This window comes from Gekko japonicus, unplaced genomic scaffold, assembly GCF_001447785.1.
Source record: "Gekko japonicus isolate JY-2015 unplaced genomic scaffold, Gekko_japonicus_V1.1 scaffold1907, whole genome shotgun sequence".
NCBI lineage: Eukaryota > Metazoa > Chordata > Lepidosauria > Squamata > Gekkonidae > Gekko > Gekko japonicus.
In genome coordinates this window covers 47640-64459 of record NW_015177071.1, presented here as the reverse complement: position 1 = coordinate 64459, position 16820 = coordinate 47640, and the positions used below count along the sequence as shown (strand labels likewise).

Below are 16820 nucleotides of genomic sequence, written 5' to 3'. Positions count from 1 at the left end.
GTCTCTTCCAACTTATTTGTAGTTTATTTCGTCTGAAACCACCACAGCCTGCAGTACACTCTGACAATCTGCTTGGGTGGAACAGACAAAAAGAAAAGAGTTGAAAGGCAGAGATGAAAGTAGGTTCTCTTGATTGGATTATCTTGTGTAACATTCTCATGGTTCAGGTAGAATATCCACCGTAACACCAGAAGCTCTGCTGCCATATCTAGCTGAAATCCTCTGCTCTCCTTGCAGTAGTAGAAACTGGTAGTAGAAACAAGAGCTAACATGGCCATAGCTGATTGTGGCAGAATCCTGGGTGCTCCATTGTTGCCCACCAATTACCACGTCGCTCACTATCCTAATGGCAGCCGTGCAGGGAAGATGTAATCAGCATTGGGTATAGCATAAACGTCAGCACAACAGCAGAGCCTGTTTATGGCTCAGGTAAAGTGTGCAGGCAGATTCCCAGGAATAGTCCTGCCTGTGGGTTTCAGAAGCTTGCTCCTGGTGAGAAGGCGTTTCTTTGTTTACAGACTTCCTAGAAGAAGGGTTCAAAACTGTATAGTGGTAGCAGTGCTTCCATGCAGACAGTGCCCTTACACAACGGTCTGTATTGGGTGGGGGTGTGCAATGGGAACAAGCATTTTTGCAAGTGGAACAGTGTCTGGAGCTACATGTATAATAAAGGAAAGACATGAGGAGAACACGTGACAGGCTGGCAGCTCAGTGGTGAAGGGTGTTGCAAAGAGATAGGGGGTTGACTTCCACCTGGGAGATAAAGAGATTTCTACAGGGCAAAACTTGCCTCTGGGATGAACTGCTGTTCTGTAGTTTCCCAAAGGTTCAGCCTATGATGTTTTCTTACAATATGTGTGGAATCCAAGACTGATAACATCTTAGTAAAGCATCAGTTTCAAGTTTAAGGATCCATTTATTTAACAAGTGTCAACAAGGTAAAATAGTTTAAACAATACCTCTCTGCATCTTCACGCTATTCCCACTTCCTACATCCTGGCTTATATATGCCTCCTTCCCCAGCAGTGAGTTCTCTTAAACCAACACACATTAACACCACATGTCTGTAAGGGCAGAAAATAGAAAATGTGGCGGTTGGGTGGGTTGAAGGGAAGAGCGATATCATTTTTGGAGGAAAATGAAAACCTTGAGGGAAAATGAAGTGCATGCTGTACTCCCATCAAACCTAAATGCACTCTTACTACTTTTAAAATAACAAAATATACTTGCAAAACGTAGCATGTGCAATTGTACTGTTTGATGTGTTTATGAAATTTAAATGTATAGAAGAATTCATTTCCTCAATTCCCTGCATTGATAGTAAAGCTGCTTCACCCTGAAGTATCCAAGTACATTTTGGTTTTTGCCAGTTGTGGAAATGGGTGCAGGCAAAAGTGTGGAAAATATGAATCCATCAGTGACCGTTTACTCATATTTGCTCCTTGGTTTTGTTGTGTGTATAGTTTCATGCTCAGTTTCAGGTTCTTTGCAGAAGTTGGGATTGTTGTAGACAATCCTGAGACTTCAGGTCTCCATCAAGCTAGCCAGAATAGCACTTCTGTCCTTGTGCAAGAGTGCATATGCATGGCCATGTTACATGGATGCCTTAACTGCTAAGAGCTCTGTAGTATGGAGTCCTGCTTGGTACACATAGAACACATTGGCTCACACGCAGGACTTCTCCCTGTAACCTGCCAATAAAGGTCTGTGTAAGTCTAAGGTTCTAGTTTTGTCTAAAAAGAAATGTCCATAAAGCTAGTAGACTCCTGCCAGAGTGGAGAGATCCTAATCCAAAATTCTCTGCACTATTTTGGGATTTCACTGCTGCAGCATCTAGTTAATCTGTGCAGGAAGAGGGTGAAGTTAAACATGAGTTAAATGAGTTTGAATTGGGAGTGTGCGCTCAGTATATACTGAGCCAAATAAATACCTGAAAAATACCTTATCAGTATTTTCTGTGTATTTATTCAGCAGAATACGGATCAGAGATCTGTACTTGGCTACCGAAGTAACCTCACTTGAATAAAAGCTGGTATTTGGCTTTTATTCGGGCGCAGCTACTTGCTGGATCCTGCCACTGCTTCGGCGTGACTATGCAAATTCAGAAGGTATTTAAAGTTTAAATGCCTTCCCTTCCCTCCTGGAGTCATGCCTCAGCTCCAGTGCAACTCTGGGTGGGAAGGGAAGGCATTTAAACTTTCAATCACTTCCCTTCACATGCGGAGTCGCACCATAGCTTCGCTTCACTCACAGAGTCGTGGGGTAGCTTCCATTCCCTTGCAGAGTCGCACCACAGCTGCAGCACAACTCCGGGAGGGAAGGGAAGGCATTTAGAGTTTAGATCATTTCAGTTGCCAAGTTGCGCCGCAGCAGTACAACTTGGCAAGTGAAATTCTCCATTATACCCTATGGAACGGTCCCCATAGGGTATAATGGAACCGAATAAATTTGGGTTTTCCAAATATTTACCTGAATACCAGTAAAATACTAATACTGGTATTTGGGAATATCTGGCAATACCGATATTTTTCAGGTTCAATATACTGGAATTGGGGGGGGGGGTGAGATTTTTTTTTTTTTGCATACCCCTAGTTTGAATTGCTTCCTTAGAGATCAGAGTCTGTTGAGAGATTTCTACTGTGTTTAGATATAATGATTAATGCTTATGTAGCTCTTTAGCGGCTTCAGTAAAACTTTTCACAATATTGTTGGTCCTTGTGACAAGCTTATAAAGGAGAGCAATATCGTCATGTTACAGACTATGGCGGCAAATGGAGTTGGAAATGAGTCACTTACTGAAGACCATACTATGAGGCCATGATTCCAGGGAGACAGGGCGAATACCCTATTGTGTCAGCTCTTATTGTTTGAGCGGACCCTGTTGTATGGATTCTTGTATAAAAAGAGCTCTTTTGCACTCCAGGAAACGTCTTCAGACAGTAGCTTGGAAACAGAGATGAGCACTGCAACCCTAGAGTCGGATTCGACTGGCTTTCGAGCAAGGGAAACCTTTACCTTTAGAGAGTTCTTTTACATATATATCGAAATCCATAAACCAAAAGACAGTGTCTACATGAATACATGCAGAAAGAGGATCACCCAACTAGTGACTTTGTTGAAGACTTTCATATAATGCAGTCCAAATTAATTAGCTGTGGATTGGATCCAGCGGTGTGTGAACAGAAACACTTAGCACACTTCCCCTTTGCAGCTAGTAGCACTAGATATACTGCAGTGCCTGCCAGTCTTAGTAATTGTTTGCACAGTGTGCTGTGCAACTGGAATTGCTGTGGGATAAATAAGCTTAATGTTGTACAAGCTGTGATCAAGATCTTTCTTTTGCTTCTGTTTGCACAAAGACTCTAGCACCCACGGAAATCATCTGCTGGATCCAATCCATGGCCTATTTGCTTTGGGGGCAGTTAACAGGAATAATTCTTTGGCTTTGCTAATCCACTTCTGTTGCCTCTTTCAGAAAAGATGGTTTATCTGCTGGTTTGCCAAGTTACTATTGTTTTTCAGTGTTCCTGTCTTGACTGATTTTGATTTCAACCTGGAATTCCATAGGTACGTAGGCAAGGAATATTCTGCTGCCCAGGAATTAATGGAAGATGAGATGAAGGATTACTACAGCCAGCAGAACTCCTCAGTTCTTCCTATACAGTCACTTAAAGTTGGTCAGCTCGTTGCTGTTCCTGCAGTAGAAGATGCTTGGCTGCGGGCAAAGATAATTGCAGTCGAAGGCAATAGAATAAAGGCGAGTGTGCCCTATTTCTTTATTAAAGACAACACAGTAAAAATCAGGTGCTAGCCCCCGTGACTTGTCTGCATAAGTATTTGCAGTAGGGCAGTTACTTCTGCCATGACAGACTAAGAACTGCAGCTCTTTACCTCTTGCAGATAGTGTGTCGATGCTTCATAAATCTTAACTTTAGGACTTTCATAACTGTAGCCCAAGGCAGTGGTCTTTCGTTGGTAACAGTTGCCATCCGACAGATAGGGGACTGATCAGAAGTAGTGTGTGCCGAGCTTTTCTATCCAGCTTCGTGTCTGCATATCTCTCTTCTGCTTCCAGCTACAACCATGAAGGGCTTGGGTTCAGGCCATCTGCAAAACTTCCTCTGGTAGGAACCTTTTCATCCCAAGTCAGTGGGGAGGGACCGTGGCTCAGTGGTAGAGCCTTTGCTTGGCATGTGGAAGGTCCTAGATTCAATCCCCAGCATCTCCAGTTGAAAGGATCAGGTAGACCTCCACCTGAGACCATGGAGAGCCACTACAGTCTGAGTAGTCAGTACTGACTGATGGACCAAAGGTCTGATTCTGTATAAGGTAGTTTCATGTGAATCTTTAGTGGTCCTTCTTGGGGTCTCTCCAGCTTCAGAGTTGAGTCAAATAATAGAGACAGGGCCTCCTTTGTCATGGCTCCATAACTCTGAAGTTTTTCTATTCCAAGTCCATCTGTTCCTTCTCAAGGGGAAGAGGACACTCTAATACACCTGGTTTCCTCTTCCCACAATCCCTGGAGGCAGGAAATTGATTGCACTCTCCATCTCCAGGGGGAGGAGTCTTTTTCCTGCCTCCTCCTGCGAGAGTAGTGGATTTAGAGAACTGAGATTTTTCCTTTAAGGAACTCCTTTGGTTGCACTTCGTTCCTCTCTTTCCATGTGTGTGCCTTTCTGTGTGCCTTTCCCTGTGTTTAAAAACCAAACAAACTTTATTTGTTCTTCTGGCCTTGTCTTCTCCAAGGCTGTTTGTCTTTTGCTCACCGCTTCAGTCACCACGATGTTTGGAGCTGAGATCTCCGACCATGGGACCTCCTCTGAGGGAGAGTTGGGGGAGGTGATCCCCAGGCAGCAGAGTAAGAAATCCCTGCAAACCCGCTTGCCCAGCTGTTCCGCCTCAGCAGTGCTCCTGGAGAGAGCCATAGGCAGCGAATTGCCTGGCTTGGATCATGAAGAGGATCAGAATAAATACAAAGAGACTTCCCAGCTGAAATCAATATAGAAAGAAAGAGAGCTGAGCTCTCTTTCTTTCTATATTGGATCATGAAGAAGCAGGCTTGATTTTTGGCACCAAAATTGCTTCCTCTTCTGATCAGCCAGGAAGGCCTGTATCGGCCCATCAGGCCTGCTCAATGCAGCCTTCTGCAGGCTGTGGGAGTGGTGAGTCGAAGGGAGACAGTAGCTCCCCGGGGGGGGGGCAGGAGGGGAGACAGCCCTTTGTTGTCCCACCAGGCTTCCAGGAATAGCTAGAATAAGTTGCCTCCAATCAGATTCCGTTGGGCAGACGTGTTGTTTCGAAGCAGCAGAAGTGGCACTTTTAAGACCCAACAAAGTTTTATTCATGGTATGAGCTTTTGTGTATCTGAAGAACTGTGCTTGCACACAAAAGCTTATGCCTTGAATAAAACTTTGTTGGCCTTAAAAGTGTCACTGGACTCATCAGTTAGAGCAGGAAAAAAGGGTTTATTTACCCTCCCGGAAAAGCTCACCCCTCCCTTTCCAGTCAAACACCTGCAAAAAAATTAGCTACTTCAAGGCCTCTAGATACAGAAAAACGCCAGTGTTCCTCTTGGCCAACAAAGCACCTTCCCCATTAGGAGCAATTATTCAGATTTCTCAGACTACAGATCTAAAGACAGGGATTCCCCCTTAGGTTCTGAGGATTCTGATGCAGCTCTGGATAAAGAGGAAGGCCAGTTGTCTGAGGATTTAGTCCCTCAACAGAGTGAGCCAGCTCACTGCCTTTTTTTCCTCACAAGACGCTTCCTGCTCTCTTACATAAAGCTTTTAAAATCCTACAGCTTTCTGACCCTAAGGAAGAAATCCCCAAGGAGGAACAGGCTGATAAGAACATAAGAGAAGCCAGTGTTGGATCAGGCCAATGGCCCATCCAGTCCAACACTATCACACAGTGGCCAAAAATACCAGGTGCCATCAGGAGGTCCATCAGTGGGGCCAGGACACTAGAAGCCCTCCCACTGTTGACCCCCCCCCCAAGCACCAAGAATACAGTGCATCACTTGCCCCACACTGAGAGTTCCGATCTATACCTTGTGGCTAATAGCCACTGATGGACCTCTGCTCCATATGCTTATCTAAATCCCTCTTGAAGACATCCATGCTTGTAGCCGCCACCACCTCCTGTGGCAGTGAATTCCATGTGTTAATCACTCTTTGGGTGAAGACTTCCTTTTATCTGTTCTAACCCGACTGCTCAGCAATTTCATTGAGTGCCCACGAGTTCTTGTACTGTGAGAAAGGGAGAAAAGTACTTCTTTCTCTGCCTGCTCTATCCCATGCATAATCTTATAAACCTCGATCATGTCACCCCTCAGCCCTCTGAAAGCACATCTGAGTCAGCGTCAGTCAGCATCTCAGGAAGGACCTCCTTTGGTGGACCTGTTTGTTATCATGTGCTTTAGGTTATGCCTTGGGTTTTGTCTGGTTGTACTTTAATTACCCACTGCATTTGTGTTTTGTCTACTGTTACCATTGTTAATTATTGTGATTGTATTTAATTATCTTCTGTAAGGTGTTTTAGAGAGGTCTGTGTGTAAGTCATTAAGACTATAGAGGACAGGACTTCATCGTTGCACTGATGAAGAATTGCATCTGGATCAAACCTTGGTGTGAGCCCTCTAGTGTTTAATGATCTTGTTTCTCTTGCATTACTAGGTGTGCTATGTTGATTATGGCTTCAATGAAAGCATCGAAAATACCAAAGTGTACAGACTAGTGAAGCAGTTCTATTCGCTGCCTTTCCAGGCTTCGAAATGTAAACTGGCAGGTAAGATAAATATGTGCAAATGATCTTTTTTGTTCAGTGATCTCATATTGGGGTGGTGTTAGAGCTGTGAAGGTCTGGAAAGAAACAAAGAAAGAATCGGAGGTGCAGGCTTTTCTCTCAAGGACTTTTTGGATTTTTGCAGTGTTAAAATAGACATTTGGAATATCACCCGGGGGGGGGGGGGGAGGCACAACACATGCATATGGAATGAATGAAATGTGCTAAGATGACTGGCATACAGCAGTTTGCAGATCCCTCTCACTCATTTTAGTCTTGGATATATTTGCAGTTTTTCTTATAGAAAATTGAATCATTTATACCTTCACAAATATGCAAATCAATGATGTTTTATGTGCTAATTAAGTTAGAAATGATGCATTTTATGTTGAAAGCAGTGTAATAAGTTTTATAGGAAAACCAGAATTGCATGTATTTCAGTTTCCCCCCTAATTTTTCTGAGAGGTTTTCCCCCTGGGACTTCACAATTTCTGGGACTTCTATATCTTTGGAGGCCAGTTTGCAATCCAATGTGGTTGCTTTAAGAAAATTGTAGAAAGCGCTCTATAGCAGCAGTTGATGTCCCTGTAACTGGATTTTCTCACAAATTGTATTTTGCAGTAAAAATGTAGCAACATCTTATATTCTAACAGCCAACTGTGTCCCCATCCCCAGATCAGTGCCATGTAGAGGGTAAACAGATTTTTCTATACACTTCGAGGACTCACCAGGTGTACAGAAAAATCTGAAATGTCCCAAAAAAATACACAGGGGGTTTTAATCCCCTGAAAAGTAAAGGCGATTATCACAATTTTATCACGATTATCGTGGGTGCCCCACTTGTCTGCATATTATTAGTGACATGTGGCCCCATCCTCGGATAGTTAAATCCACAGTTCAGGGCCACATGGCATCTAAACAGATTCTCTAGCAAATTTGGGGGAACTCTACAAGTTTGCAGAAAAATCTGACCGTTTCAAAAGAATTCACAGGGGGTTTAAATCCCCCCCCAAGTAAAGCACTTGCCTTTAGTGGTTGGCTGCAGTGGCTCTGGGGAGCCGCACTTGGGGGTTTAAATGCAGAGATGTGTGCCTGGAAGTTGTGTTGGATGTGGGCCAGGCAAGGAGGGAGGAAGAGAATCTGAATCCCCTCCTGCAATTATTGCAGGGCTATACTTGTACTATATAATGATGCATCATCAGACTCTACCTGTCTCGTCTCCACTCCCCACTCTGGTTGCGTGCCCTTACTTGGAGCTGCACGTAAAAACTTATAGCCTCTTGTAAGCCAGAATGACATAGGACAGCAATGGGGCATCCCTTTCTTGCAGACTTAGAACTGCAAGATAAGCTGAAGAAAATAATAGGGGGACGTGCTCAGTATCTGATTTGAGTTCGAATTTGTCCTCAGTGCCTTAAGGCTGTCTTTCTATTCCGTCTTATACATGGTCTTTTCTGTGTGCTCCTGCAGGATTGCAGCATGCTCAGCCCTGTTTGTGTTAGACCCAAGAAAAGTGTTCAGTATGCATTGGGTAGATGAAAAGGAGTGAGAGTCAGGAACTGGCCAACAAATGGAAGTTGCCAATCCATCGCTGGTATTATCCCTTAAAACTCTGTTGTACAGCTTGGGACCAGCATACCTTAAGGACCCCCTACTTCCATATGAACATACCTGTTCGTCTTTGGGGGACTTGCTTCAGGTACACCCCATTGTGGCACCAAAACTCTGACTTCTCTCCCCCCAGGCAGACACGTCTGTCCTCCTCTGTTATCTTCTGCCAGCAGGTGAAGCCTTTTTTCTTTTAGTTGTTTTAATCTTGTAACCGTCCACCACTATGAGGGCCCTAATTGGCTTGAAAGACAAGTTAGAAACAAGAATAAGTTTTTATTCAAGTCAGAGTCTTGCAAATAGACTACAAAAGATTTCAAAACAACAAGCCTAAGGCAGTTTGCCTTAACTAAACATAATGCTTCATATTTACCATGTCAGGAATATCTACAGTCCAAATAGTCCAAGGGATTTTGAAGGGAAATCCCATTGTTGCACTCCATGTGCTTTAAGTCCCAAAGCAGTTCTTTGTTCTCCAACAGACCGCATGGCAGGACAGCATTTCCAGGTGCAATAAACAAGCACAGAGCAGAGAGCTCATGAGCAGGAACAAGAACACAAGAGCAGCAGAGAGAACAGAACTCTCTCCCATTGGGAATGACCAGTTATTGGCCCATTCCAGTCACAATCAGCTGTGGCCAGGCGGCCAACTGCGAGTGGGCAGGGGGGGTGGGCAATTCTTGGTTGTCATGGGTGCAAGTGGGGATAGGCTGGACGTCTGGAGACTCCCTCTGCAGTCAGGTGACCCCAAACTCCAGTCTTCCCATCGGCTACGGCTACGTGACTTTTTGCACGCTGGCCTAGCTTCCAGCATGGAAGTATGAAGAATGTGGGTTTATGGCATACAATTGAGGCCATGGGGCCCACCATTTGGCTTGTAACAGGAAACAAGGCATAGCCTGTTATCAGAAAGATATCACAGGAGAATGCAGGAGACATTTAGAAAGCAATATTTCTATACAGTTTCATACATTGTTCATTTATTTACTTTGTTTCCAGGGAGAACCCAAAACAGTTTACATTGTTCTCCAATCCTCTCATTTTTATCCTTACAATAACCCTGTGAGTTCAGGCTGAGAGTGTGTGTGACTGGTCTTACCTTTCTGATCCTGGCTTCAGAGTAATGACAATCCAAGCAGACATTTGTACACAAGACACCCCCCCTCCTTTTCCCCGCAATAGCCATAACATCTGTACTCTTTTCTTGTTGTTTTTGTTGTCTGCTGTTCTGTTTAGGGATGGAGGCCTTCTGCGATGACCCCGTCTTGGTGAAAACGGTGGAGTCTCAAGCCTGTGGCAAAATATTTGCCGTTGAGATACTGGAGAAAACCGACATTCCTCTTGTTGTCCTTTATGACACTTCAGGGGATGATGACGTCAACATTAATGCTACTTGCCTGAAGGTGCTTTGTGACAAATCTCTGGAGCTTCATCTCCAGGTAAACGTCCTCATCTGCTTGTATGATCTCAGGAGGCATCCGGTAAGCAGCGATGGAGGATACTTAAAATTGCAGAGGCGTTCATGAGGATCTCTTTTTTTATGTTTTTGGTAGATGAATGCGATCTATACAAATGTTCGAGTAACCAATGTATGTTCAGATGGGACTTTATACTGCCAGGTGCCATCAAAGGGCCTGACCAAGCTCTCAGAGTGCTTGCAGAAACTGGAAAGCTATTTCCACCACAAGGTAAGTCGGCTTTTAACATTAGTCAGTGACTGTGCTCAGCCGTTAGATGAGGTGTGTGTAGATTAATCTGCTCTAGAGTCAGAAGCTCTCAGGACTGTAAGCCTGAAGTAACAACCTCTTACATACTAATGAGGAATTCTAGAGTGCTCTGTCCTCTCCTTGTTGGCCATCACCTTTATTAAAGTGCGTGAACCTTGTTCACTTCAGCTGCTTCTCATTTTGGCTGCCCAGTCGATTTACTTGCAATGCATGACTCTAGTAGTCTACATTTCCGCAAGTCTGTAGTTTTTAACATTTTTATGTAAGGTCAAGTGCCACACAGCCTCCTATTTCACAGAAAAAGAATGTACCTTGGCTTGGATCTTGTGATCCATCAGTACCTTCCACTGACAACTGCAGATTTCCCCCCTGTTCACCTCCCCCTCTGACCTTGGGGAAAATAGTTCCTGGGGTTGAAGACTTAATAGCCATGTGGTGTGTTGAGGGAGGAGCCTTGACGTCATCCCCTTTCTGCTCCTCCGGGCAGCCTCCACCCACCTACTTGGTCACATCAGTCCCAGCAACCTCATGAGCTAGCTTTCCTCAAGCTGGAAAGGACTGCTGCGGGGCAAGGTAACGAAGGGGAGATGCGCTGTCCTTGCACCCACAAATTGTTCAGTCCAACCCCTTGATCTCCTTGTTCTATGTAAATTGTGTGGTAGTTACATTCTTGCATATGAGGTTCTGTAAAATGACCTCCAGAACCATTGACAGAGCATTGCTTTTCTAGCAAGTACAATGATAGCAATTGTTCCTGGCTTGTTCGGCAGGTCATGGAAGTGGGGCTAAAATCCCTGTGGCTTAGGGGCCTTGATGCTGTGCAAGGTTTAGATTGATGTAATGTATGTTGATGCCGTAGGTGGTATCATTCAGGAGGGGAAGTATTTACCAAGTAGCTAAGCTACGTGATTGGAAAAACAGGGGCCCAGGGGTTAACAATTGCTTATTCTTCGAACATCCTGTTGTCTGTTGTTTGCATTGAATGCAACATGGGACACCACTTAGGAAACTTGCTTGTGAATATCAAACTTAAATATTCCTTATCCTCTAGATGTTGTGATTTCTCTGTACTTCATGGCACAGAGAAGGTTCTAGATGTAGAAATGACACATACCTTCACCCACAAACACTGACTAAAAGTGCTCAATCTATTTTCCTTTCATTTCTTGAATTTTACATGAACCATCCTTAGGCATAGGGTGTCAAGAAACTGGTTTCCCTATGCAATTTCTTGTTCAAATTTTCAACATTGGTTCAGGCTTTGGCCTAGCAAAGTGGCCTAACAAAAAAAGAAAACCCCCCCCCCCCCCGAAACATAGGAAGTTGCTAGAGGTTTCAAAGATGTAGATAAGAGACATGGGAGGTAACCCAGCTGCCAGTCATGCCATTAGGCCTGGTAGCTCCAAAGATATCAGATAGGGGAGGGTGACTTGGCCCTGTGCTTGGATGAGCCTGGGTGTTGCCTTGACTGTCTTTTTTGGAGGTCTTGCTGACCAGAAATTTTGTCTTGGAAGTTTGGAGCCTTGAAGGACTCAGCCTGCTGTTGGGTAATACCTGGGCTTCGAACCATTGTTTTTACAAGTGCTCAGTCAGACTTTTAGCTTTGTTATTTTATCCTCACTGTTCCCTGCCCTGCTCTGTTCTGATTATTTTTGCACAATTTTAGATAAATCGCTTTACTTATATTCTTGTGAAATTCTTGAATTCAGGAGGCTTCTGAATCCAGCACATTAGCCCTCATTGGCTACACCTGCCAGAGTAATTGTTTGTGAAACTTGCCGAAGGTGTCCTACCTTGCAAGGGTGACTTTCTTGACTTTAGTTCCAGGAGGGTCTGAGACTTCGTCCCTTGGTCTCTGGCTGTCTGGATAGCAGAAGGGGACTGTTGGCAGATCTACCCTGAGGTGTGAGGACTCATACTTCAGCCTTTTTTGGTTGTTTGTCTCACTTGGCCAGCCCCCCCTAAAAGACTCCTGTCCTGGTTTGGCAGTTTGGACAGGGGAACCTTTTGACATGGGGGGCGGGGTCTCCTGTTTTACAGTATCTTTTAAAAGTCTTTTCCCACTTCACAGTGGGAACACAAGGGCAATTCATTGGTGTTCTTATTGATAGACCCCCCCCCATGACTACAAAGAGAAATGGTGGCAACTGAAACTAAAGGTCTTCTGGCTTCCAGCAAGTTACAGTGCATTTCTTCTTGCACATGTGGTTGTTGGGATTGGGTGTATTCAGTCTGACTGTAACTCTTTATTCCAGCAGGCAGCAGAAGGCTCGGTGTCATTACCTTACTGTGGCAAGATCTGCTTGTTTAACTCTAAAGGAAAATGGGCACGAGTAGAGGTAGGAAGCATTATTGGTTGTGGTTAACAGGTCAGTTTCTGAAGGGTTCTAAACTCTTCTTTTGATTCAACTTGGGAAGTGTGTCTTAAGGTGGGATGCTTATCTGGTTCTAGAACAGCATCTGACTTCCATCATTCAGTGGCCTGTTTCTACTCCCCTACCACCAGTTTGGCATTAAACCCCCCTCCCCAAGTCCCCTGTGGGTTTTTTCGGCCAGTTTCTGCCACTGCAGAATCTGGGTGTGGCCATAAGATGGAGCATTCCCCTTAGTGTTGGAATGAATTATCACTGAACCAAAAGTGGTTAAACGTGTTAAGAGGTATTAAACAGAAACAGAGCCAAAAATTGAATCTGAAAACTGCTGCTACAGAGATGCTTGGTAGAGTTCCTTTATCAGCAGTAATGATTTCCGTACATAGTCCTTAAGTCGAGCTTTTGATTTTTAGCCCCTTACTCCAGAGAGATTTCCATTTTGGCCCCAGAACAGCTTGCCAGGTGGCTTCTGCGTTCTTTACCCATAGTCAAGGTGATGCCTAGTTGACTCCACTAGTCTGAGATGCTAAAAATGTTTACATTTCTGAAGTCTCTGAATGTTCCCCTTAATGGCTTCTCGGTTTAACTAATGTTTAATGCACTGGCTATAAGGGAGGATTCTAAACGTTTGCTGTGGCAATTCAGTCTTAATTGTCATGGCCATCATGGTGTAGTGGTTTGGGTGTCAGACTAGAATCTGGGAGATCAAGGTTTGAATCTGTACTCCACCCTGCAGGCTTGCTGGGTGACCTTGGGCTAGTCACACTCTCTCAGCCCACCATATGCCTCACAAGATGGTTGTCCCATGAAGATAAAATGGAGATGGGAACAATGGAAGGTGCTTTGGTTTTCAGTGGCTGGAAAGGCGGGGGTGTATAAACGTATCAGCCTGGCCATTTTGATATTGTGCCATTCCAATATTTCTGCTTCCCACTTCTTCTGGGCAGATAACAAGTGTTCATAGCAGTCGGGCTCTTGATGTGCAGTTTATGGACACTGGAACGGTAGCATCTGTCAAAGTAGCAGAGTTGAGAGAGGTTCCCCCGACATTTCTGCGAGAAGTCATTGCCATACCACCTCAGGTACAATGCTTGCAAGTAATTCTGGACTGCTTCTGCTACTTGATTCTTCAAACGTGCTCTGCAGTTGTGTACCTCAGTATACCTATTGTAACTGCTGGATTATTTTTAGGCGACAAAATGCTGCTTAGCCGACCTTCCCCTTCATACTAGGATGTGGACTCCAGATGCTGTACTTTGGCTGAGAGATACAGTGTTAAACTGTCCCGACTGCAGCATTAAGGTAACACAAAAAAGCATGTTGCTTAATGTTCAGAGGTGTAGGGTGTTCTTGATGTGAGGCCTCCCCAACCCCAAGAGAGGTGAGTTGGGCTGTGCTGCAACCGCAGGGTCTGCCAAGGATGGGGGGGGGGTTTGCCCTCAGACACACACACCCTTTGCATCTTCTTGGGTTTTTTTGTGTGCTTGAAATGGTGGGGCATGCAATTGGCATTAAGAGATTGCCGGCCAGACCAGTAGCAGATCTGGAGCCTAAAAGGGAGAAGAGATAAATACCGGCGTAAGATGCAATTATTGTGGTCTTTCATACTGGCAAGCCATTGCAAGGGGGTGTGGTCCATCACTAAAACAGAAGAATTGGTCACCAGATAGAATTGGAGGGCTCCCACAGCCCATTTTATGGCCAGCACCTGCCCCCCCCTTTCCCTCTCTCTCTCTCGCTCCCTCCCTCCCTCCCTCCCTCCCTCTCCCTCCCTCTCCGGTTGACTATCACGTTTCGGATGCCTGTAATTTCCTGCCTAGAAACAGGATGGGGAATTCTTGCCCCCTCATACTCTTGAGAGACAACGACCCCAAGGCCGATCTCCAAGGCGTCTGTGTGCAAAAGAACAGTTGGTAAAAGTTGGGGTTGCGGAGCTACGCCTCCGAACAACACACGTGTGTTCTTTTCTGGAAAAAGTGTTCATTGATAGGTGCTGCCTTTCTGCACCCACCATCTTTCCTTGTGTAGTGTAATCTAATGTTACCTATTTAACACTGAAGTATTTGGTGGGGGGTGGAATTATGGTGCACAGCATGATGTAACAGATGGATGTCCATGGACTATTTCTGATACAGGTTCTTACATTGTCTTCTTAAGACGGTATTCTGTATTGCTGAAGTCCATCTTGTTCTGCACTGAAAGAGCACAGTAGGCAACAGATCTGATTTTAAACTATGTTGGATCTGGCATTGCTCTTTTTGGGGTATTTTTGCATTTTGTGTGTGTGAGTGGGCACATGTCTGCTCGTGCGTGTGTGCCCCTGCCTGGAAGTCATGACAATCTCTGGCAACTCCTACTGGGGCATCCCCCCCCCCCCCCCCAATAGCTCCTGGTTTTGGACTACTGAATCTTTTTTGTGCTTAAGGAAATTGCTCTTGTATCCTTGTAATACTGTTTTGAAGTGGGAAATGTTAGCAAAACCTGGCATGAAAATGAAGCCAGAGAGCACCTCAGTGTTGGGACTTGTATCTTGAAACGTCTGATTGTTTGGCACAAGGCCTCTGGTGTTTCAAGACATCAGGCCTCTCTCAAGTACCGAAATAGGAAACTGCCCTTCCCAAAGTGACCAAATCTCATATTTTCCCATTGTCAACCATACAAAATTATTTCAAATTGTGTAGTACGGCACAACTGGATTCTAACTGGGGTTCAGATATCAATTGCAGGTGGGGGCGCAATAGAAAGGGGATAGTTTTCTGATGAGTAGGGGCTAGCGTAGTGGCTGAGACTGACCACAAAGTCCCATGATCATATTTCAGCTCTGTTATGAATTCTGTACGTGGTGTTGGGTGAGCTGCTACTCCCTCTTCCTCAGTCACTCATCTGACATATTGGGATAATCCAATTTTGTTAATCCTGTTGTTCCTGTCTGTCAACATTTGGAAGTTGTCCTCGCTCTGAACAGATGGATTTCTCTTTGTTTATCGTCTCAGACTGGCCCCTCTTTGTACCACCTGCCGACTCCTGCCTTTCCGTTGCTTGCAGATTTCAATATTTCTCTGTGCTTTGTGTATCTGTCAGAGTGAATTTTAGACTCCAGAAAAATTATGCCAGAATAAATTTTGTTAGTCTTTAAAAGTGCCCCCACAGGCTGGCTTCGGCTTAATTTTATTCATTTTATTACATACCCCCCACTTTCTGTGAAGCTGAAAATTATTTCAAGCACCTGTTTCGAAGCATTTGTTCAACCTGCGATGAAACCATGCAAATATCACAGAACAGACAAGGCACTACTATGTGTAGTTCCATATGAAATACCTCACACTGCGGTAAACGAGCGACATCCGCCAGGGAGAGTCAAAATCGGTTTTCGGCAGCCGTAGACTGAATTCAGTAGAAAAGCCCTGTGAAAGAGCACTGCCCTACGGACCTTCCTGAAGGCTGCAAGCAAAGGCTCCCTGCCACCTCTGCTGGCAGCCTGTCCCACAAGATGGGGGCAATGATGGGCAAAGCCAGTGGGTGAACTTCAAGGATGTGCATCGCCTGGTAGGAAGGAACAGCTGGCATGGACCACTGCGAGGAGCACAAATAGGGAGAGATTCTGAGGTCACGAAAGATGAGCTCCCAGGTCACGAAAGATGACTTCCTTATGGCAGTGGCTAAAGGAGAGGACAGGCTTTATTTGATTCCAAGATCATTCCTTCTGCACGCAGATTCTGACTTCTGAGGGACTGCTGGGGGCTTTTTCCCCGTGTCTCTTGGCATGTGGGATAAGGGACAGCAGTTCCGTCATTTCCCTCCTCTCCTTTTCGGCCCCTTACCTCTTCAGAAGCAAGGCAGTACACAAAGCTGGTGTTAAAAACAGATTTTAGATCCGGCTAGAGTCAGCAACAAATCTTTGTTTAACATTGGTTGTTCGCTGTGTTTTGTAACCCGTGCCAGGTCTTGCCAAAGCGCTAGAAATGGAGATGTTAGCAGGAAGGGTTGGGGATATTTTACGCTGGCATAAGTTGCTTTATGCCTTTCTGCTATACTTAATTGACTGTTTGACATTTTGTTGAGTGAAACAGTAAGTTTAAGTTACTTTGATTATTGTAGAGAGAAGATACAGAGAATCATAAGAGTGGGAAGGGACCTCCAGGGTCATCTAGTCCTATCCCCTGTGCAGGAAATGCACAACTACCCCCAGTGACCAATGCTCCCTCTAAACTGTGGAGTCTTGTGAGCAAAAATTCTACTTTCTGAGCTACTGGCATTAAAGTTGTGAGCAAGCGATTTGGATACCGCAGAAATTAGTTTGCTCTGGAGCCATCCTTCCTGAGCTAAG

The 16820-nt window shown here is 44.8% G+C and overlaps 1 protein-coding gene across 3 annotated transcripts in view; it reads left to right on the top strand.

Annotated features, from left to right (window-relative positions):
* Positions 1–16820, top strand: part of TDRD7 (tudor domain containing 7) — a 47038-nt gene that overhangs the window by 24467 nt on the left and 5751 nt on the right. For 2 of the 3 annotated variants that reach the window (XM_015428226.1, XM_015428224.1), the window contains exons 8-14: positions 3568–3757; positions 6678–6789; positions 9631–9833; positions 9948–10082; positions 12377–12460; positions 13441–13575; positions 13685–13795. In XM_015428226.1, coding sequence (XP_015283712.1) covers positions 3568–3757; positions 6678–6789; positions 9631–9833; positions 9948–10082; positions 12377–12460; positions 13441–13575; positions 13685–13795 — 970 coding nt within the window. The remainder of the gene's footprint in view (positions 1–3567; positions 3758–6677; positions 6790–9630; positions 9834–9947; positions 10083–12376; positions 12461–13440; positions 13576–13684; positions 13796–16820) is intronic. The other variant, XM_015428225.1, reaches the window with a different exon arrangement.